The sequence below is a fragment of the Clinocottus analis genome, unplaced genomic scaffold (genome assembly GCF_023055335.1).
Source record: "Clinocottus analis isolate CAN_PGR_092001 unplaced genomic scaffold, fCliAna1.0.p SCAF_17, whole genome shotgun sequence".
NCBI classification, from domain to species: Eukaryota; Metazoa; Chordata; class Actinopteri; order Perciformes; family Cottidae; genus Clinocottus; species Clinocottus analis.
Genome location: NW_027175898.1, coordinates 6,726,146 through 6,750,193, shown reverse-complemented (window position 1 = coordinate 6,750,193; position 24,048 = coordinate 6,726,146). Strand labels below are relative to the sequence as shown.

The 24,048-nt window shown below is 43.1% G+C and overlaps 1 protein-coding gene across 1 annotated transcript; it reads left to right on the top strand.

Moving 5' to 3' along the window:
- The first annotated feature begins 992 nt into the window (after positions 1–992).
- Positions 993–23,447, top strand: LOC137788145 (G patch domain-containing protein 2-like). Its single transcript, XM_068580983.1, has 10 exons — positions 993–1,041; positions 2,244–2,909; positions 7,608–7,669; positions 8,392–8,526; positions 8,634–8,719; positions 8,807–8,871; positions 8,974–9,013; positions 9,115–9,206; positions 13,506–13,591; positions 19,138–23,447. The coding sequence occupies exons 2-10, from the start codon at positions 2,248–2,250 to the stop codon at positions 19,278–19,280; spliced, it is 1,371 nt and encodes a 456-aa protein (XP_068437084.1). The 5' UTR covers positions 993–1,041; positions 2,244–2,247; the 3' UTR covers positions 19,281–23,447.
- Positions 23,448–24,048: the final 601 nt, after the last annotated feature.

The window sequence follows — 24,048 nt, the reverse complement described above, 5'->3', positions numbered from 1 at the left end:
AATATTACATACATGTAGAATAATTAAAATTAGGTTAAATCTTATCTGTTTGATTTCTATTGAAATTCTGTCATTGAAGGTTTGACTCCACTTTGTCAATTTCTGAGGTAAGCGCCTAATGGACTGTAGCCTCACAAACACACACATACACGCACACACACACACACACACACACACACACACACACACACACACACACACACACACACACACACACACACACACGCACACACACGCACACTCAGTGACATGTGAAGCTGGGGATCGAACCACATAAAAAAAATATGTGAAGAGGGTTTGAAACAATTCAAATTTTTGTTATTTTACAGATTTTTCCTTTTTCCTAATAATTTCCTGGGATGTTTCCTGGAGATATCCCCATGTTGATACTAGTTATATGAAAAATAAACACGTGTTCTGAGATTATTTTTGGTTGTGTTGAGTTGGATTGATTCTATTTGTTTGTTGAAACTTTCTTTTGAAATAATAATTACTTCTCTGAGTTATATATATATATATATATATATATATATATATATATATATATATATATATATATATATATATATATATATATATATATATATATATATATATACATATATATATATTATAGACTTTCTTTTCGTGGTTAATTGGGGGGCTCAATCTTACTGCATCCTGGTTATAACATTTGCACGTGCATGTTTCTTTCCCATCACAGCGAATAAAGTAACAATACACTACAATGACGGACCAACACGTTTCCTGTTGGGCATCACAGACACATTGCAGGGAAAATGCAGCAATACAGAGGATTTGAAACCAGTTTACATCAGTAACTTATCCGCTTGTTACACAAGTGTGACGCCGGTACGTCGTGTTATCCGCAGCGCAGCAGGCGGACTTGTGGGTCCTTATCTGCGTAACAGCGGCGGTGTGACGGTCTGTTTTGCAGAAGAGTCACAGCGAGGCGGAGACACCTGATTGGCTGGACAGCAGGGCGGAAGTGCGTCTGCTGTCCCAGCTGTGCAGAAAACAAAACAAGACAAGCTGCGACTGGTGAGTGCTAAACACACAGTGGGCTCTTCCTAATATTCCGAGACATCGCGGTCGCTGCTGAGAGTCGCATTGTGACTCGATGCCCAACGCCGTGTACCGGTGTGCGTCGCCGATCGTGTGTCTGTTTAGGCTGTTGTCCTTGTGCTGAGCTCACATGGCAGACGTTGTTATGTAACACAGTCTGCACGGAGCATACAGCAGCCCAGCCTGCATCTGCTGCTATTGTCTCGCTGCGCTGGTGTCGTACAAGCGCGCTGTGAAGACGCCGTGTTGTTGTCGCCGCGGCGGACGCGCGGACGAGCTTTCACGTGAACGCCGTTGCAGTCAAACAAAGGGAGCCTGAGAGTGATCCTCCATGGTGTTATACTGCCAGGCTCGTCGATGGAATTAGCCTTGAAACGCTGTTCCCGTGGCATTGCTTGGTCCATCGTTAGTTGAGCACAACCACACATGGAGATTATAGCAGGACATTTGTCAGTGGTCAGATTGGAGCTCGATAAGGAGCTCCTTGTTGGATGTGCCATGCCAGATCCGTCGTCAGCAACTGTCTGGAGGGAAGACCACTGTGGAAGAACAAAGACAACACATTGCCGTTGGCAATACCCACAGTTACAGACAGCTTTCAGTCACGGATACAAGTGGCTATGTGTTGCAATATTGGTAACAATGTGATACATTGCATGTACTTGAAACTCATTAACACGTAATGGTGGGATTAACCTGGCGTGAAAATTAGTTTTTGGCTAATCCAAAAAATCAAATACCTGGAGAAAAAAAACAACAAGATATTTCATCACATGAAAGAAAAAATACTAATCAAATACTTCCCATGGACGTTCTCCTTTCACTATATTGTCCACCTGCACATGAAATCATTAATAATGAAGGTCGCAGGGTCTGTGATGTCACTATTAGGTTTCTAAATGTATTTCTCTGGGCCTGGAGTTTTACTAGTTTCCCATCTGATCATGGTCCCAGGAAACACTGCCACAAAACACATCTTAAGAAGTGAAATGATCTGCTGTGACTTATTGTTCATAAAGATGTAATTATTGACCATGTATTTTTTTTCTTTGTGATAGAATATTGATCATCTGTGCTGCATTGGCGTCACATTCACCTTTGTTAGTTTGTCACGGTTGTTGTATGTCAGACTTCTCTATTTGTCCTGACCTGTTGTATGTTGGGTATTTGGTTTCCAGCACCATGATGGATGAGCTGGTGCAGGACTTGGTGTCTGCTCTGGAGCAGACCTCAGAGCAAAACCAGCTGGGAGAGCTGTGGGAGGAAATGGTCCTGAGTCCACTGCACCAACGCCGGCCGATCCGCCGTCGCAGAGTCCGCAAGCGCTATCGTGAATCTTCCTTCTATCCGCTGGAGCACAGGCGCTGCTGGATTGAGGCCTCCGAGTCCAGTTTGGACGAGACTAAAGGATACAGGGAGAACTCTTCCTCTGCCATCGCCGCCTCTGTGGCCAACTGCAGTGACTCTGACGACATGGCTTCAACCAACCGATGGCGCTCCGTCATGAGAGGCCCGGTCAGGACTAGGCAGCCCTCCTGGCCAGAGTCCGACTCCTTCACCGAGAATAACACGGGCCGGCACCTCAGGAGGCGGAGGAAGGTGAAGCGCATGACCTCAGACATCACAGTGAGGTTGCAGCAGAAGTTAAAGGTTTCTGGTGTCGATGGGAAACGGAGACACAGGCCGTCCAGGATGCAGCATCTGCCAGGATCCAAGAAGAGGTCTGGCGGTTGCGTAGGAGCAGACAGACAGACAGAAGGAGCCAGGCTGATGGGAAAGGAGTGCTGGAAGAGAAAGATGGCCAAGGAACACAGAGATGCCGCTGACGAGAACATGTCTGAGGGGTAATGTTCGATTCCAGGAATATATCTGTATTTTCTTCCTCTTGTTTTGTATGCTCGTGTTAAACTCTTCATTCATGACGACGTTGTTACACACTTAGACCTTATAGGAAAAGATACAGCTTATATTAAGAGATTAAGTTTAAGAAAAAAGTTGAGGGTCATTATTTGTAGGAAAAAGTTGCAATTAAAAAAAACGACATTTAATTTATAGCATTGCAACGAGCCAAATGTTAACCCTGTCATTGTTTAAAAAGTCAGGATTAAAACCATACTGGAAAAGGAGCTCAGAACTCTAAAAGCCCTTTTTACCCTTTAAATGAAAAGTTACCACGGCAGTTAAACCCATAACATAAAAGTCATGGGCATAACTACTATCAGACAGGAGCAATTAAACAAGGCGACATTTAAGATGATCTATACTGCCTGTCTTCATCGAGCCACTTGTCAATATTCAGCGTGTCCTCAACTAAACCAAAAAAAAAAAAGTATCACAATCATACCACTCCACTTTAAAGTATTGAGTTGACATTAAAAATGAATGATGGAGTCCCTTCATCTTCATCTCTTTTAGCTGAAATGATCACCAGGGAAGGATCTTTGATAGTTATGCCTCCGGGCATCTGCCAGCTCATTATTTTCTTTCGAGAAATATTGTCACAAATAAATAAGTGACTTTGTGTGGTATTGATTTGTTTTGAAATGAATTCCTTTCTTGTGCTGGGTAATTAAAGCTTGGCCTGTCCCCGTGTCCCAGAGTGCACCCTCGTGTGTGCATTTTATTTAGCAAAACTAAATGCTGCTGTAACTGGCAGCAGAGAGGGGCATTATATTAAAACACCGAGCAAACAATATTCTGTGCAAACAAAAATGCCAATTGTGACGTTTTGATTCCAAATTAGGCGGTCTACTTGTCCCAGTGCTTTATGTTATAAAGAGCTGTTTCTGTGTTAATCTGATGATTTTTCGCCAGATTTTTATATTAATCATTGATTAGGAAACTTTAATTTCCTTGAGCTAATGTTACAGTCTTCAAATGTTTTCTATTTTCTCAAAAGCAGCAGACCAAAACATCATACAGTTTCAACTGTTCACCTTTCAGGGTGATCATACTGTAAATATATATTTTTTCAGAATGTATAATTAACGATCTGGCACTTAATTCCTCATCTGGTTCACACACACAATCTACTGATTAATAGAAAAGTTGGGCAGTGTAGTTCAGGTCCGTGCTTATATCACATTCAGTACCGCAGTCCTTTAATCCTCAGATCTCCCGTGCTCAACGTCTGCTCATGCACAGTGCATTGTGATCATCGCATTATGTGTTGATCATATACAACATGTAAGAAGAAGACATTTGAGGTAACCGGTAATGGGAAAGACAGAAGGTTTTACATCATCTCGTTTAATTTGTGCTGACCTCCCTAGCCCCTAAACGGTACTTGTTTTCATACTTTATGGAAAAATCAATAGCCGTTCTGACAGAAAACAGCTCCGGAGAAGAAATAAATGGGAACACCATGGCACGCTGTCAATCATTTCTCACTTACAACACGCCAACGCTCTTGATTGCTGCTCAGTAGACTGCCACACGGTACTGAGGGCTCGACAATCTAATGGATAAACTGCAGCGGAGGCAAAGGATACAAACAAATGGCAGCAGCGATGAGGAGTTGACGGTAGTATAACAGCAATATTTCTACCTGGAGAGTAAACATACAGTTCATTTAATGTCAGACACAGACGCCATTGTTGAAATGTCTTCTGAAGCAGTCGGATCCCTTTCGTCCTCATTCATTCTATTAACCTTTTTCATATGGAGTGTCTGGTCTTTTAAAACATGCCTCTCCTCAAGGTCACTCCTCTTATGTGCATACAGAGCCCAGCTTTGCCTTCAGCCACCCAAGTTCAAGGGGAGCAGATGTTGGCAGCTCCAGTTGGGCTCCACATCCTTGATTAGACCTGGCCCAGCCTGCTGGCAGTGAGGCCACCTGGCATGCAGGCTGGCCCAGCAAGCAGGCCTCACCTGTGTGTAGACGCTGTCCTGGGCTCAGCCTCCGTCTCCAGCTGTGAGCTGCTACTGCGACGAGCAGAAAAAACAAAGCCATTGCGCGTGCCTTTCTCACACTCGGCTTATTCGTGCTGTAATTTATATTTTGAAAACTCTGTGAGGAATTTTTTTTGGGGAAGCAGTGCAGCATTTGCCGAAGTTAATTTTCTCAAATCTCTGAGACTAATCCAATTACTGCAGCTCGGGGATGGTGGGATAACCTTATAATCAGACACCCATGGAAGAGGGCATGGATTTGGGTTGGGGCGGCTTGTTTGAAGAGCCCACAGATCCATTGTTATCAGCGCTTTGCCCCCCTCTGTCTCTGCCTCTTCTTTATTCCCCTGCAGAATGAGCCCAGGCTCAATAAATGGCAGCTAGCCTGTAATCTCTGTGCAAACTGGTCCGTCTCTCCCAGGAGCTGAGGATTATATACTAATGATTAGTGCTCATCTGGATACTGTGTTTTGCTTCACCTCTTTGGCTTGTATAGAGACAAAAGGGCCACGTGGGGACTTAAGTTCAGCACTAAAACACTGGAGTGCAGTTTTTGTTTTTGCCCTTGCCTTTGTTTCGCCATGGACATATGGCATTTTACGTAATTAAGTCTTATTAGTTTTTATAGCACCTAATCCAAAGTAGAATATCTTATGACTGGAAGGAGTCCTATTTTGTGTGTGAGCCAAAGACCAAGTTTGCACAAAATGTTTGTCAACTTTTCTTGGCAAAGGTCACTGCGGATGAAAGAAGATGTGTTTCTTTTGGTCCTAAGAAAAATGGGGGTCTCAATTATTCATGGCATTAATTAGGCGGTACTTAATGGAAACGGTCTCACATTGGCCCTGTGCTGCTCCAAGCGACATCACATTACACCTTTAATACAGATAAATACTTAATGGGTGTCTCTAATTAATTGTTTATACCTGTGATTCTTTTCAAACTTTGAACAAAATCCCTCCAAAAGAAGCATTTGTTTTACTTAAAAAGTGGAAGAAGTTGCCACGCTGCTGGAAATAGTTAACCGTGACTGGTTCCTAATTTGTAAGAAAGGTTGTAGAATGAAGCACAACAGTCTAAGTTGTTGTTTTTGTTGGGCTTGTGGCCGTGTCCTCTACTTGGAGTGTAGTGAGCTCCAGATGCCAGCCAATGTGTCCAGAGGTGCGGTACAGCTGAGCCGGGGCCTCGGGAATCAGTCTGGAGAGAGGGCTGAAGGGCTGGGACGGGCTGGAGGGACGGTCCAGGACTGCTTGACTGGGCCAGACATCCTCCAGAGGCCTGCTCCCTCTCACATCTGCTTCTTGTGGATGTGAGGGGAGATGATGCAGGACCATCTGGCCAGGAAGAAACGCAGGCTTGACGGACGTTTTTCAGATCCTGCCGTCACTTAGAGGCCTCTGCAATATGGCAAAGCAGCGTATCACCGCATATCTGACCCTCCAGCTTTCTCCTATATGCAAGGTCAGCGATGAAAAACAAGAAGCAAAATGCAAAGCAATCAAGAGCATCATTTCACAAATTTAATTTAAAAGTTATAGCTGGTATATCTTTCTTATGGTCTTCAAATGTCAAAAAAAAGATTTTTTTTCTAAATAATGTCAGCTGGCTAAGGTTAAACTGTAAATATGACATCCCAAAACAGCTGGCTTTTTTAGTAAATACTAGGTTTATTGGCGTCTTTTGAATGACTCAAACCTACTAATGAAGGATCCCATTGTCACCCAGTGCAATGATCTCACTTGTCCTTAAGGTTGACTGCTATTCAGAAAAAATAATAATATTTAAATAGACTTATGTAGTTATTGAAGATGTGTGCTTCACACTTTCACCTGTTACAAGTCAGCGTTGTCAGAGAGAGGAAATCCTTTTTCGTCCCTCCATCTGTGTCACCGCCACCCCTCCCCCAGCCCCCTTTGCGTGACCTTGGAGCGTCTGGAGGTCTCAGTTCAAGGTGGCTGAGGTGTGAGAAAGGCAGAGGAACCCAGGGTGGTCTGGGGCAGCAGAGGGGGCTCAAAGGGTGTGGCGGCATTGTAACAGGGGCTGCCCTGGGGGCGCGGAGAGGAGCAGCGGCGGAGCAGTCGAGGCAGTAAGCGGTGGCAGCCCACACAGCAGATGTTGGCCAGTTGTTGTGTGGAAGCTGCACGTCTGTGGGTCGCTCTGTGCGTGGGGCACACCCAGAGGGAGGGGCGGGCAGGGGAATGTGTTTCGCTCTCCTGTCATCCTCCACAACGCAGGCCAGATTAGATTGGAGCTGACAGCGGAGGATATTCAATTAGATTGTGCATGTCACTCAGTGGCTTCGATCAGAGCCTCTCCTCCTGCCTTTGTGTTTGCTATCGCAACGAGGGAGAACACTGCATAGTCCGTCTTTTTGTGTCATTTCCATTTATGTCGACCTCCAGCTCCGGACTTCTCCATTATTTTTATTATTGAATGCTACATGTATAATATTGACATTACAGGGGCATGCAGATATTCGATTGACGTTGTTCACTTTTCAGATGCTATTGTATAGTCTGACCCAAATGACCCGTCAGGTTTTAGGTGGACAATTCAAAGCAGAGTTCTTCATCCTCAAATGTCATTGATATCAAGCAAACAGGTCAGTGGCGATCATTCACATGTGATGTTTTTTCTTCTTTTCTTTGCAGGGAAACCAGCAGCACATGCAGCAGTGACCCTGGTCTGTTCACCAACGATGAGGGAAGACAAGGTATTACACGTCAATACTGTTAACATACCTTGAGATCTATAAAACGGCTTCATTCGCTTCTTGTGGTTCAGTCCAGAAAGTAAAAAAAACCTGGATTTGATTTAGTGTATTTGGAGCTCACAGAAGAAGTGCTGGTGAGTCGTGAGATGTGAACAGTGACCTGCTCCTCTCTGAGGGAATGCTGGTGCTGGAGAGGGAGGTTTCCATACAATGGGCTGGTTGCTGGGCACCCAGGCGACTCTAATAAGACGTTGTCATGTCGTGTTAATGAGCGCTGAAGCCTTTGCTAATCTCATTAGCCGTGGTGGGGCCAGGCGGCCTCTGATTTAACAGTTGTCACTACACCTTGACTGTGAGAGGCATGGTTCCTGCGTGCTCTTTGCTGACTGACAGGCCTGAGAAGAGCCTGCCGTCTGGGGACGAGACTGCTGATGTCTGGTTGGTGTGTAATTAAACCCTTAAAAGAGGCGCCCACGTGTCAGCTCGAGCTGCACTGGAGTTTGTGGGACCACCAAACATATGGCAACTTTATTTTTTGATTATCCTCAAACCCTACTCTGGATCAAAGTGCACGTGCAACACTGCTACTTCTTTTTTTGGGGGGGGGGACAACACAACTCTACGGCGGTGGTGCTTTTGACTTCGGCATTGCATTCAGCAGATATGCTAGAAATATGCAGCAGGCTGCTTAATGCAACGTCTCCCCTATCCCATGTGTACAGGCGATGACGAGCAGAGTGACTGGTTCTTCGAGGGGGACTGTGGAGTCGGGAAGGGCGTGGCCGGCAACCAGCTTCCCCTCGACGATAACCGGCCCCCGCCTACGTTCCTACAACCAGCACGGCCCTCTCAGAGAGGTAGTGGACGACTATGTTCTGCTTTAGACACAAACTCTTACCAACATTAATTTATTTTCATTCCATTTTGCAACCCAGGAAGCTAAATGTACGTTTTGCTGTTGCAGGGTATCGGTATCATCCACCTCTTAAACGAGTGCCCGGCTCTGCTGCCTGCTGCATAAGGAAGGAAAGGAGGCGGCTTCCCAGCAAGGTTAAAGGATCTTCCTTTTTTTTTGTAGAACACAGTTATACCGTTCTTAAAATCGTTGTTTCTGACTGTGTATCTTGTGTTTCACAGGGCAGAGGCATGCCAGTGTTTGTAGAGAGACTGAGACAATTCTCCCAAGATCCTTACCAGAGAGAGTAAGATATCCTGTTTGAGACTCTTTCAAATTGTTACAGAACTTTGGTGGCATTAGTCCCATTGGTCTCCATCATGATTTTACTTACATTATCTCCTTTTAGCTTCTGGCTGCCTTCTGTTGGAAAAAGAGACCGAAGCCAGGTATGTTGCAGATCAAGCTTTATCTTTTTGACCCCAGTTTGTTCAGACTTTAAAGTGAAAATGCAAAAAATCTAAATGTTATTGATACTTTCAATTTCCAGTTGAGCCCTTTGTGCCCATTACCAGTGTGTCCTATTGACATGGTGTCAGAGAGCTCCCATCTCAGACGTTCCACCTCAATCTGCAGAAACAGGTAGTTGATGTGTTAAATATCGCATCCTTTCAAGGGCCTATTGGAGACATGTGTTTTCGATCAAAGCTCAATATATTGATGGACAAGTCTGTGGTTATTTCGTTTAAATAAATCAGTTACGGCGCATAGGTCGCTGTTAACTAGACTAATCTTTGTTAAGATGATACCTGAGAGACTGTGACTTTACAGGAGTTGATTGTTAGCCCAGATTTTCTGCATACATTAGTGAATTCAAGGCATGTTTCATATTGCAAATACACTTGGAGAATTATATCTGATGCATATTCTTTGTCTTAGTATACAATACAACACACCTATTTCAATGTCTGTGTGCATATCCATCGTATCCGTTGTGTCATCATTGGCTTTAAAATGCTGTATTCTGAATAATAACAATATTTACAAAGTCATCTATTTTCTATCTTCAAATGTACTTTTTTCTTTTCTTTTGACCCAATTTGCAGAAAAGTATTGAATTGGTAACCGTTATCTTTGCTATAAACTGGCCATGCAAATTTCATGAAGTTAGCAAAATACAGAAATTATAATAAAGCATTAGTGTTGCACTAAATAAGGTAATACATCATGCTTAACATGCATGAATATACTTTCCTTTTGTTTGCCAAAAGGTCCCTCAGAGAATGAACTCCACCGTACGCCTTTCTATAGTAACGTTACTAGTGTGCGAGGAACCTGGTCTCCAGGACCTCAAGCAGAAGATCAGAGTTGATTCGGCCTGAAGTCTGAGCTGAAGGGACAATAGACAGCGACAGCTGGGTGCAGCAAGACCTTAATTCAATAGTTTTCAAGGTCGGCGTTCCCAAATAGTTTGTGTTGACAAAGTTGTAATGCAGATTCAAATCCTGCATTTCTGGGAGTTGCACAAAAAAAATAAAAAAATAAAGGTTTATCCAAAAGATCTTTGTCAAAGCATCACATCGCTCCCAGTCATCCCCGGATCTGTTGGATCTGCATGGGGGACGAGTGAGGAGCCGCTTAGCCCCTCGGCCTCGAGTCTGTGGGACTCCTCCTTGTATTGTTTCCACTCTGCCTATTTATGGTGCATTCTTAATTTTGTTTCACACACACACTCTTCTTCCTCCCTCTCTCTTGGGTTATTTCACAGAGCGCTCCAGCACTCCTTGATGAGGGGCAAAAACACGACTGCTATGAAAAGCCCCCGACTTCTTAGGGCTTTCTTTTCTAAACTGGCCCTTTCTTCTCCACCTGAAAGGTTCCTTCAGATTTCAGTTTGAGGCATTGTGAATACTAATTTCTCTCTATTAAAAAGCCCTCATATCCCTGCCATGCTCTCATTTGAATGGCGGACTCAGGGGAGACCTCTTAATTCCTTTATAGTGGGATTCAAGACCCTTCACTTCAAAAAGTATAAATCATACTCCCAAATGAATGAGGGAGAGAGGGGGGATTGACGAGAGGGGCTTCTGATGTGTCCCGTTGGACGGCAGGAGCTGAATCCATCTCCCCAAGCTGCTCAAATCCACTCTCCAGTGAGATGGTTGCTCTGTCCTTACGGCCCAGCTTTGCACACATGGCACCCATTTAACTCCTTTAACTTCCTCCAAAGCACACATTCACATGCAAACACAGCATCAGTTACAGTTATTGTTTTGCATGACAATGAGTAATGCAATAATTGCTCATGCCTGCTCTTAACAAACTTGAAATAGTCCCGTCCTGATCTCACTTCACTATATTTTCATTTATTTCGAGCATCTTATGGGAATGATCGATTTCTACCGCTGAGCTCCCCCATACATCTGACTTTTCTTTGTTTCCAAACACCCTTGAGAGAAAAGTGTTTTCTCTGTGGGCAGAGAGTAAGCATTAATCTTGTACTGCGGCCAGGTTGAAATGATACTGTATTAATAAAAGCTGTCATCTCCTGTTTGCAGCGAGTTGACGGCGACAATCAGAGATTTGATGTTAAGTGATAAAGGCGGTATAAGGTTGCATGTTGTTTATCCTCGTATCGGCGCGTGAGTAGCTGCAATGCTTTGTGGGATTTGGCTGTAATTCTCGGGGCCGGCAGCCACGTTAAAATGCATAACTGCCTCCCACCTGATCCAGGCAGCCGCAGCTTTTATCTATTGACTTATTTATTTCTAAATGACACTTGTGCTGTGAGATAAATCATAGTCTTACGCCACTCCCTTCCCAGTTTTCATTTTAATTGTGAGATCTCGGTGTCAGCGGTTAGTATATTGGTGTGAGTGGCCTATTGATTATTGATTTGGAGCTATTGATTATGTTCCCTGGAGACCCTAATCCTTTCTGATTCATTTGAATACCTCTATTAATCTTGAGATCCTGCTCACACCTGAAGCGCCGTGTTCCCTAATGAAAATAGATGGCCATTTTGTAACTGCAGCTCCTCACTCCTCTTTTGATTTATTATTTTTAATTGATATATTTGCTTTTGGATGTGGGCGCCAAAATTACAATTGACCCTGTGTCAGTGCTGTGTTATTCTGTACCCTAAGGGGCTGCACTGCATTTAAAAGTGTCTCATATGACCTGAACAAATCTATCATGGAGACTTTTTCCTCAGTGTCCTTGTGTCTTTGATGGAATTGAGTTGTTGTTTGCCGTCTTCATTTCATACTTGTTTTTTCATTGCTCATTGCCTCTAAGTCAATCTTTGTTTTCTCATCACAGTTTTTGTATATTTAGGGACAAAACAACTGGCTAGCATCTGTCACACTGTTTAAACTGATGAAGTAACAGATGTTAAGTAATAAAAAACAGTGTTCTGCATTTTTTTTTACCACTTTTCTCAGTTTTACACAGAGCCATGTAACATGCTTATTAAAGCCTCTGGGTTCTGCTCGGAGATGAATGGTGGTGTTTTGCCTTGGTTAATGAGCCAGCTGATGGTATTCTCATGTTTGATTAGCATTGTGCTGAGTGTCTCAGTGGGCTCCTGGCGGCCCCTGAGCGGCTGTGCCTCTCGGCTCTCAGCAGCAGGGGAGGGCCCTCGCCTCCCTCCAGGCTGCAGGGGCCCTCGAGTGCCTCGGCCTCGTGTAATGAGGGAAGAGACGGAGGGATGGACCTCCACACATTAAGACCAAATGCATCAGGGTATTACTTTTAATACCGCAGGCGAGCCTCGTGAAATAATGCGACGTTGTTAAACGGGGATCGATTTTGGAATTAAAAAGTTAGTTTGCAAAGATTTACTGTGGGGAGTTCAATGCCTGAGCTCTTTATCAGGGGCGCAAATGGCTGGTTATGTGCTGTCCGACAGAGGTACGATTGAGGGATCGATAGACGCGTGATTTACTAACTGGAGTACAGGTAATCAATAAGTATAAAAGTAAATGAAATATGCATTACTGGGATTTTATTAGAGAGTGGTAGCAGGGAGAGAATAACGGTCAGGCCATTTATTTTTATATCTATTGATTATACAACATAGAGACTTCGCTCAAAGCATGCGGCGCACAGCTCTCGACACCCCGCCACTACACACCCGCCACGTGATTTATGGGTGTTGAGGTCATGGAACATGCTGCCTGTTAAAAGGCTGCCCTGACGGGCCCTTATTGTAGCATGTTAGGGTTGTGGGCTTCATGCAGCCTGCAGTCCAAGATGAGCCGCGCTGTTTAACAAGGAGCTCTCTTTTGTTTGAACCTCTGTTGTTTAGCAATCCGTCAGTCATGCATATTGGCTTTTTTTCAAACAGCACACCATATTGTTCATTAAATCCTCTGTGATGCCGTCTAGTTTTATATAACAAACAGAATGGACGAGTCACATCTTATTGTAGCACTAACTCTCTTCTCTCTCTTTCACTCAATCTGTCCCCCTCCTCCCAGGCACAAATATACACACTGCACCCCCCACATCCTCCCAGAGTGATGGAACGGACCTTGACCTTAACTTTACATCGCTGAAGTCAGGGCTATTAAGCTTGTGGAGGGGTGGGGGGGGGGCTTTTCCTATTTCAGGGCTCCTGACGTATGACACAGGAGCCAGAGAGCAGGTGTAATTTGTTTATGTGAACTCTGCAATGACTCAGCCACATGCACCCACCACCTCTCCTCATCGAATATTCTCTCCAGTGAAAATATGTATTAATGAAGAAAAATTAGGATGTGGCAAAAATATGCACCGTACTGAGTCTAAATGTAAGCTGCTGTGTTTGCAAAAATGCCTTGCCGGCTTTTATTGACTTTCGTGAAATGTATTAGATTTCTACATGTTTGTGTGTGTTGTGGGCTGGAGCTGCATCATCAAATTGTGAGTAACGTTTGCTCTCTGACTGTGTCCCCCCAGGCAGACTAATGTCTCCTGTACTTATCCGTCCCGGAGTGACACCAGGAGGAGGAGGACAACGGAGGCTGTGTCCGTCACAACATCAGGTATCAGCCTTCACACAAAGTTTCTACATCAAGCTTCCACCGCCCCACTTTAGCATGTGAATAGATGTGCATCAGTCTAAATACATTTATTCAAATAATAAACACCTATCAGTTTTGTTGTGTATATTTTATTTATTTTTTTAAAACTCTTTTTTTAACTTTGGGTTTGACCAACAACCAAACTAGATTACGTCTGTGTGTGTGTGTGTGTGTGTGTGTGTGTGTGTGTGTGTGTGTGCCTGCGTGTGCGTGCGTGTGTGGTTACTTCATGCGAGACTTAACAATGGCGGCATTCATTTAATGGGGCAATAAGACACGCATAGGAGGCCGCGCGTACACACCACGTGGTTCTAACTATTAAAGTACAGTTTACCAAAGTGACTCACGGTGGCTGATCGAAACGCAACACAATTACTACAGCAACAAACACAACAATTTTGTTAACCAGCACTGAACGGGACTCGGCGGTCAGAATTGTTTGCCGTAAACTCTCCTGCCTCGGGCCGGGAACCGACCCTCTCTGTATCAGCGGGTTGAACGGCACGCTAATCCTCCGTGTGGCAGTTTTCAGACTTGCTTTTTGAGTGAAGGTATGCGCAGGTCTATATAGCCTTGGTGACGTCATGGCCGTCACAGGGACTTCCTGGGGTTCCTGTGGTTCTTGTCCAATGAGACACCAGTGTTGTGGTTTATACCAAATCTCACACTCAGGGAAGGTTTTGACAGCTTTTGGGGTGTTGACGCAATTTTTTACAATCGTTCAAAATGACTTCCAGGCCTCTTTCTTTGTTTCAACCACATAGTGAAGTCCCAACAATGGTGACCATGGTAAACCTGTTTTGAATCTTGAATCGGCGTGGCAGACTCATCATTGAGCATGTTAGCGTGTTGATGTTAGCGTTCATGGCCGTAGACTCTTGGTCTTGTTAATACATGTCTTTAATTCCTCCCAAATTAGAGAATGCAAACTATTTAGTGGCTTGACAGCAGAGGAAAGAGCACAGTTCAACTTCGGAGCTGTGTTATGTTTGGAGCTTCCTCCTTAAAGCAAAAGAAGGCGAGAAGTGTGATGTGGAGTTCATCCTATTGGAGTTGGCACTGAGCATCAGGCTTTGTGTCTTTTTGGTCCAGTGGAGCTGCCTTTTTTCATTAGAGTCATGGCTCGGGGCCTTGTGTCTTTGCAGGATTGAAATCTGAATTGGTTTGTCCACCTTTTTCTTCTGCGTCCCCTCTCCGTGCTCGACTCCTGCAGCTGCCGTTTGTCATTTAAATAACAAATGCTGGTGGTTCCCTGATTTAGTGAGGGGTGCAGGCCTCTGATGTATATTAATATTGTCGCACAGCGCACTGTACCAGGATCCATCATTCATTTGGATAAAAGAGGTGGAATTTAAAAACAGCCAATGCTTTACTTGGATACAGATTGCATCCATTTATTGCTCTGAGTGATGGAATGGCGGGCAATTCTGTCCTTCACCTCCTCAGCGCTGAGCCACTTCCCATAAAAGTAAAAAAGGATTCACCCCTGGCCCTTGAGGAGCCCTCATATTCAACATGCGGAACGAGGGGCATCCCTCAGTTTCTCGACAGTTAACATACCCACAGTCTGTTGTAGGAAGGGGAAATACATGAGTTATCAAGCCCAAAACTGTTTTGCATTATTAGTGTAGTTTGTGCAAAGCGGCAGTTATCACTGTTGCATTGTATTATTCAAACGAGTACCGTATTTTCAAATGTTTTTTTCAGTAGATACTTTTAGATATTTTCGTGTGTGTGTTTTGGATAAAGTAACTAAAAGATGATCTGTTGCCTAAATTGCATAGCAGGAGAGTCTTTGATTGGCACAGACCCCCTCAGCCCCGCTCAGAGTGTTTTCCTGCTTCTTGAGTCTAGTGCCCCCTGTCCACCATGATTTATCATGCATCCCATGTCGTCCAATGTCAGTTTCTGCAGCTGCAACCGCTCTGTATAAATCTTTACTTTGGCAGCCTGCTGCACCATGTCTCTCCTCAGTAATCTCACCAGCGCCAGGAGATGTACATTTACTCTGACAAGCTTTCACACTCGCTGTGTACAAATTTTGGTTTGTTGCCTTTCTGACAGAAACGTGTTCAGAGACAAAATCAGATTCCGTGATTTGTTGAGGGGAGTGGTTTTCTGGTAAACATCTTGTTTGCATGGAAAGATTGTTTACTGCATTTAGGAGAAAGAACCGCATGTTGCTCTTAGTGAACACGACAGTCGAGTCTTTGTTTGAGTTAGCCAGAGGAAGTGGATTGTTGTATGTGTTAGTGGTTGATTTGAAACTCTGTAATCAGGAGTGAAAATGGTCTGCGGCTGGAGGTGTCTTCCAGGTCTCCATGGGGAATTACTGAGGCGGTACCCAGCTGTTGCTTTGTCTTCTTTCTTTACCCTTTTAGCACTGCCGTGGAAGTGCTGAAGCTGGCTGTGAAAAAAAACACAACAACTTATCAAGCCAGGTATCTGTTTGGATTAGATGACCACTCCATTTCTCAGCCGTAAATTGGCCATTTTCTACTTTTCTCACCACCATCAATCCAAGAATCCAACTCAATCCAAGAAGTCTTGACCAGATCTCGAACAAAGCAAGCACGTTTTCTGTTATATGTTTATCGTTATCATTCAAAATACAGATTGAAATTACCACTTCAGCGTCGTTTATTTGGGTTTTGTCTTTGGCATTTATACAAATACTGTATTCTGCGCTGCAGTGAATAATGGAAAAATCTCAATGATCAAGGATAGAAATTAATACATTTTACACACTCCGCAGTTTTGGGAGAATCATTCGTAAGGCAAAGATGAATCAGTATATGTAAAGATCCTGAAGCATTTTAATAGCCTTGGCTGGTTCCACACACAGACTAATTAATTATTGCAATTTTACTCCTCCCCTGCTGTCTTCTACTGTATAATGCCCTTCATCTTTATCTCTATAAAGGGATGATGGTAATAAAACCAAACTTGAACTTGTGCAGTGTGCTTAATTTCAGGAAGGGTTTGGAGTAAATATGCCGGGTGTGAAGTTAGTGTGATTAACCTCGTCAGACTGTTACTGCGCTATGTTGAAAAGTGCCACGCGTGGGTTACCGCGTGGAGGCCGGCCCCTCGGTCAGCCCTGCCGCCTCTCCTCTCCCCTCTGTCTTCACGTGTCTCCTTGCCCGAGCAAGACGGCTGCGTGACAGATCACCTGCGTCTGAGGCCCGTCGTGTTCCTGCCCGGCGGTCCGGCCCCCTCTCATTAATGCCCAGGCTGGTGCGAGGGCCGTATGGCAGCACAAGACAAATAACGCTACCACTCAGCCATCACTTCTGCTGACAGAAATGCAGCCCACCGCACTATTTCGCCCTCTCCGGCTCCACTCCGCACCCTGCTCGCGTCCTTCAAAAAACCCCTTCATCTCCACCTGCACCTGCCGGAGCTGCTTCGCCAAACTTTCACGGTGTTTTTCTGCTGTTGCTGGAGGCTGAGCTTAACACTCAGACCCACACAAGTTGACATAGTGCAACCACGAGCCCCCTGCCGTTGTGACCACTCTAATTGCTTTTTGTTTACTGAGACACATTTGTTTTTAACAGCTCAGTCTTTGAGCGGCTTCTTTACGCGCCACTTGTGAGCAAAACTTTTCAACGGGAGGTCTGATTTGAATGTCCTAATTTTCGATTTCTGAAAGAATAGAGAGGGAGAGAGAGAGATGGAGAGGGAGAGAGAGAGAGAGAGAGAGAGAGAGAGAGAGAGAGAGAGAGAGAGAGAGAGGGAGAGGGAGGGAGAGAGAGAGAGAGAGAAAGAGAGAGAGAGAGAGAGAGAGAGAGGCTAATCATTAAAGAGCCATTCAGCCCTGTTCGTTTAAGTGTGGGAATCAGCAGGTCCATTACTGTCAATGTGTAATTAGCTGATTAATAAACACGGGGAAGGGGAGTGCTCCAGGAAGGTCTGTAATGATTGTTTTCAGAGAGCATCACATGAGAGCTTATTAAGATAGTAAGATGGTTCCATTCAACCTCCCATTATCACCCACAATAAATGCATGTACTGTAATTCTCCCATTGACAGAAAAGCATTGCGTTGTAATGTTTTTATCGACCTTGATGTAAAACCAGTTGAGCGTAAGTGTCGCTAATCTGGACAAATGAAAGTATCTTTTATTTAAGCTGTTGATTATTCATATTCAGCAATTTCCAAATAGCTTGTATTGTACACATTAGTTTAAAAATATACTGAGTATCTCATAATGCGTTGTTGTAAGTGAATACTTTATGTTATTTAACTTCAACCTGCATGTAACCACTGGTGGAAAGTAACTAAGTACATATACATGTACTGTAAATTGTTGGTAAATTATATTTATGCTTTAATCATTATTAACATTCTAGTAATACAAAACAAATAATACATTTAGTAGAAAGGACTCTATTGACTTGACGTTAATGTTTTGTATTGTCATTTCCAATAAATTAGTACAGCCTTGATGTTTTAAATGTTTAGACAAATCTGATTACAATGTCAAAATGTGTATGAACAGCTTATCCTGACTGTGACCTTGACCTAGGACAGAGTCGTGTATTTGATATGCCCCGTGCATGTTAACACATTCACAAACTAAATGTTCCCAGCAATTTCTGTGTATCTGTCAAATATGAAAACCCCTGAAAATTTGATTCAAACCTTTGACTGTGTTTAACCTGAGTGTTTGGGTTGAAACTCAGCAACGGTTAGTCATCGTTCCCTCAAGAAATATTAATCAATTATCTTGCCCGCCGGATCAGTTTGGGGAAGAAGTCATCTGGAAAGAGGCACAAGCAGATATAATGGGAAGGAGCAAAAGCACATGCCAGTGAATGCTGTAATGCCTAATCCTTTGAGACAGCCCAGAGCCACAATGTCACTTCTAGTTCCCTTGTCCTCTGCTCTGGGACTGCCTCGCAAATGTCTTGTGTGACCGCCACTAACTTTTTTTGGGGCGTTCAAAAAAGATTTATTTATCAAGCATGTTAGGGAGCGCAATTGTTTTAGAGTCCCTCTGTCTTCTGCAAAAATTGGCTTCTTTTCTCTTTCGGATATTTCCCTTCACTCCCAGAGAGAAAATGCTTTAAAGGTGAGCGAGATCAAGAGAACGAGGATCTTTAAAAAGAAAGCTCAGTGAGATGAGAACGTGTGATGAATGAAGTTAAAAACATACAGCTTCTTACACTGCATAACTGAAGGGGGAAGTTAAGCCATAGAAGCAGCACAGATTGGCCTTTTAATAACCATGTCCACAAGTCATATGGGGCCAAATTGGATTTGGCTCACTTGACCAAAACCTCATTAATATTTAACCTATTTGAAGAGGATTGCTTCAAAGTTGTATTTTAATATACCTAAAACGCAAACGAGTGATCCATGAGTGGTGGACTAAATTACATTTTTATTTGAGAGGCTTTCCATTGAAAAACAGTCAAGGAAAATGTGATTCATGTGAGTATCTTTCACTGTTTGTTCTCAATGCGGTGTTAAAAGTACATAATATATCTATTTCTCTACAGCTAGCAACCCATTTCATAAGGATCACCGGAGAGAAGAGCCACAGGAAGCCAGTAACGCCTCAACCCTAGAGGCTGTGGGACCAAGTGCTGCAGGTTCACAGAGTTTATCTTTTCTCCAGAGGGACCACGAAGAACCTGAATAGGGCCGGACAAGCCCACCGAAGTGACAAAGGAAAAGCTATTGTTCCAGAGAATCTAAAAGGCCAAAACGCTGCACAAACTTTATGACAAACCTCCCCCCCGCCCCCAACCCCACCCCCACAAAGCACATAATTACTCCTCAAATCAGCATGTTACTGCTAGATCCAGTCTTTCCAGTAGTAAAATAAGCATGACAAATGTTAATGCAATCAAGCCTTGTTAAGCCCTCTGCCATCTCCTCAAAGCAGCTTCAAGAGGCTCCTTGTTTGACTCGAGACTGGACGGCTCCTCCTGTTTCCACACACGGCCTCCAGGCCACCTGCTACCACACAATCCAACAATTATGTCCACTCTAGTAGCGTAGCGTTTGTCAGTGGGAATACTGGGAGGATCGTGAGGCTGGATCGCTTGACTTTACGGCAGCCAACAATGGCTGTGCAGGCAGCACGAGCGCATGGAGACGGGAGAGCATCAGAATGTGAAGCCACCACATGCTGCTCCAGGGTTCAGAAAGGCGACCACCGGTAGAGAGCCACACAAAGTACAGGCCTCCTATTAGCATGGGTTTGAAAAGCTACAGTTTGTACAAAGGTGCTCATTAGCACAACACAGAGGGAGTGTAGTCGCGGTCCTTGGAGGGCTGCCTCTGTTCCCTTCAGCCTACCTTCCATATTCAAATTTCCCCAAATGTATTTAAGTTCAAGGCCAGCTGTAAATGTGTTTGAACAGCCTGTTTTTCAGCAGTGGTGGATTAGTTGCTTTTGGGGCTGTGCAGAGAGCCAGCAGAAAGGGGTTGGAGGAGCTGTTGGAGACAGGACAGGAGAGTCACACAATGTATTTTCTCCTACCCTTGGGGTATACATTTCCCCGCCTCCCTTGGCATCTGATGCATTAAAAGATCAATGGCAGCATACAGTGAGATCAAACAGAACACTTCTCGCCAATCTGGGAAACAAGCAGTATATGTTCAGAAAAATGCATTTTGCTTGACCTAAACCACATAGATGACAAATACAATCTTTTAAATACAAAGGCAGACAGACTCATACAAAATCTCTGCTGGAAAGCGTCTTGAAAACATATTTTGCAGTGACATTTTCAACATATTTTCAAAAACTTTATCTGAAATCTTCCATGCACCGAAAGGCATACGCTTGCACTTTTAAAAAAATAATAATTACAAAACAGTGAAATTAACTGCATTATCACCTGTTACATTATGCATTTCTATTTCAGAAACTTTAAAGCCTTATTGAAGAGAAGAATCACATTTAGTAGAATGAGATTTGCCAATTAACGTGAGTTATGCGTCTGCAATAATCCATCTGAGAAGGCTTTATGTGATCATGTTGGCCAGGGATGACATTTATAAATGCTGTGTGTGCACACTCATCTAAATGGATGCCTCACACACAACATCCTGCCACAGGAATCAGTCAAAATGAGGCAGCCGCCCCCAACACACACATACACACACACACACACACACACGCACACACGCACACGCACACGCACACACACACACACGCACACACACACATGGCTAGCACTGCTGGGTCCGCTGTTGCACCACGGAGTCCAGCAGCACCGCGGGTTCTTCCTACTGAAGGAAAACATGGTCCAGACTGAATAAGTTCACAAAATAAAAAAAGAAGCCTTTGATAAATACATTGGTGGCTTCTTCGAGACATATGCCCCTGGACACATTGACAATAATTGACTGTGTAGTGTTTTAAGGAGAGCTTCTCGCTGTTTCCCTATCCGTCAGTGTGTGTTTTGGTGCCAAGGCATTGACAGGTAAGGAAAACGCATCGGTTCAGATACAGTTCCATTAGTCGCAGGAGGGGAAACACCTCTCTCCGGCATCTCTGGTAATTAGCAGTCACCATAATGACATCTCGGCCAGACTATATGCCCCACAATGTATTTCCAATGGCCAGGAAGTGGGGGAATGGCTTCCGTGCAGCCAGTCAATTGCCCTGTTACAGTTAAGGAATCCAGCAGGCTAGTACCACTCATATTTCATCCCAGGTAAAGATTACCTGTCAGGCCCATGGGAGATGTATTGATCTGTTTTCCTTTTTCCGCCAGCAATCACCTGACAAAGGCACCTAGGAGGCGAGTGAATGAGTGATGCCGGGTCTGTCTGCTTCAGCGTAGTGGCTTCTAGTGTCCACTGATGGGTGGAGAGGTGATGAGGAAGAGGAGCGATAATGCAGTCATAAACTCTGTTTGAACTTCCTCTGTATGCATGCAGGCCAGCCCCTCAGCCCCCTGGGTCACAGGTCAGTGGGGGAATTTGCTTTTTTTGTGGCTCCTTTCTTGTCAGTGGCGTTTGTGCTTGCTGTGTAGCGTGTAGTGATGATAAAAAAAAAACACACACAAAAATGCAAAACAGGCTCTCTGGTTCCTGCTGATAAATGCATGTTGCGAGTCACCGCAGTTCAAGTCACTTGGAGTGATGCGGTTTGATCTGGACACCCTTCTCACAGCGAAATCCAACCTGCATTAGCAGTGATCCATTTATTGAACATTATCTCGTGTTTTCTTGGCAGCTAAAAGTATTTATGTATTTGCCTTGTTCAGTGGAATGTCAAACCTGATATTATCCATGAATCCATGTATTGTAAGTGATTGCACTGTATAAAATGTGTATTATTTATGATGTGATGCATAATTATAGGCCCATTAATTGAGGATTTAGGTTTGAGGACATTAAAACCATTAAATCAATTTCATGATAGATAGTACAGTAGATATGTCTCTATAATTTTTTACTGTCGTGTTTTTTTAAAAATCATTTTCATTTACAAGGATTTTAAAATATCTCCCTGATATCAGGGTTCTTAGGCAGCTATCCATATTTGATACGTAGTACAAATAGCATCTTATCTCATAGGGTGTTATCTTTATATTTAATAGCAGTGGAGGCATGCGTAATTGCTTTGCAAATGATCTAAAGAGGATTACTCCTCCCTTAGAGTTCCTGCACCGTGTCACTCGATGTGAGAGAGACATTACAAAGACAACATTCAATCAAACCTGCAGTGCAGTGTTTATGCAGTAGGTTTTCTATGACGGTGTGGTGTCAAAATAGGTGTCAGTATGAAGTGCTGCTTTTTGAATAAACTGTATGAACATCATTATGGATTAGAAGCTGTTTTTTGTGTATTTAAAATGATATAAATGGGATTTAAAAATGAAGATGTAATGTAATGCCTTCATGTAATCTGTGATGTTATGATCATTATTGTCATAAGTATTATCGTAAGTATTCATTAAAAAATATAAATCTTTTTCAAGTACTGAACTATACTGTATGTGCAATAAATGAGTGAACATGATTGTGAAGATGTGGCTCGAGACTAAGGTTATACTTATTTACTCACTTATTTGTGCATATTCTTCTTCCATTGGGTCGAGAGACAGGAAACACTGGGAGAGAGTTAGTGCTGTAAGTGCCGGTTGGTATTGAACCGTGTTTGTCATAGTTACATTGTGCACATCATAACGACTGTGCACCAGGATGCCTGGAAGGGTTTTTACCGACCGCGTCAGCGTCCCCGGTATTGCTTTCACCTCGTCATTCTGCGTGTCATCATGAGTCCGAGACCTTGTAGCGGGAATGACCACAGAAGTCATTCTGAGTACTTTTCCATGTGTTGATTCTTTTGTCCGTCTGTTTCTGAAGAAAGATTTCGTCGTCCTGGAAGCATCACAGCATCAGTGATGATGTAGGCAGGAAACATCCAAGCTGTGTAGTTTAGGTGAAAATGGCGGACGATTTCGAAGATGGGTGCAAGGACAGCTGAAGTGAGGAAGGAGCCAATTTGGTCTGGTTGGTCTTTGGTTTATTTTAGTTTTCATCTGAAATATTTCATCCCTATATTTTATCCTCTTCTTATTAGCATTGATAGGGAGCCTACGATCAAAGCATTTTATTGCCAATCACTGCTTCTGAATATTGTGGAGATGGCAATAAAGAACTTGACATTGTGTCATATTTTATGGCGTTCTATACTACAGCTTTAAATGACATTTTTATGGCATACTTTTTTGTGACAAATTATTTCTTCTTTGACATTTTGATGACATACTATACTATGAGAAGTTTTATGACATACTATATATACCACAACTTTTTTATGGCGTATTCTGCAATTTTTTACATTTTTTACACACTGTACTATAACATTTTATGTCATACTATAACTTGACTTACTGCATAGAACTATAACATGTTATCTTTTTGTACAGAAATATAAAATGTAATTAAAAAAAGAAAAATGTATTCCGTCTTCTGACTTTTTATTACATGTTTATGCACAAACAATATTATGACTTTTTTTAATGACAATTCTTATGGCATTTTATAGAATGACATTTTATGACTTTTGTATATAAAATGTTCAAGATATTTGCATTGCACAGTATACAATGATTTACTGTTTATGATATACTCCTGAGACATTTTTATTACACACTATTGGTGGACATTTTATGGCATGCTATACTATTATCAACATACTATACTGTCATATTATAATTGTTGAATTAAATAATGACCTACTATAATATGACATTTATTATGGCATATGCATGGCCTCCAATTTGTATTTTTACAATGACGTTTTAATAACATTATCATGACATACTATCCTATGACTTTTTGATAACTTTTTTTCCCACATAGCCTTCTATATCTTTTTCGAGATGTACTCGGCTATGATTTTTTTTACATAATATCCGACGTTTAATAGGTGATCTTTA

Excerpts from the sequence above, each read along its gene's own strand:
- LOC137788145 (XM_068580983.1), top strand. The coding sequence starts at position 2,248 with ATGATGGATGAGCTGGTGCAGGACTTGGTGTCTGCTCTGGAGCAGACC. Across the intron at positions 2,910-7,607 it reads GACGAGAACATGTCTGAGGG|GGAAACCAGCAGCACATGCA; the intron begins GTAATGTTCGAT and ends TTTTCTTTGCAG. Across the intron at positions 8,527-8,633 it reads AGCACGGCCCTCTCAGAGAG|GGTATCGGTATCATCCACCT; the intron begins GTAGTGGACGAC and ends TTGCTGTTGCAG.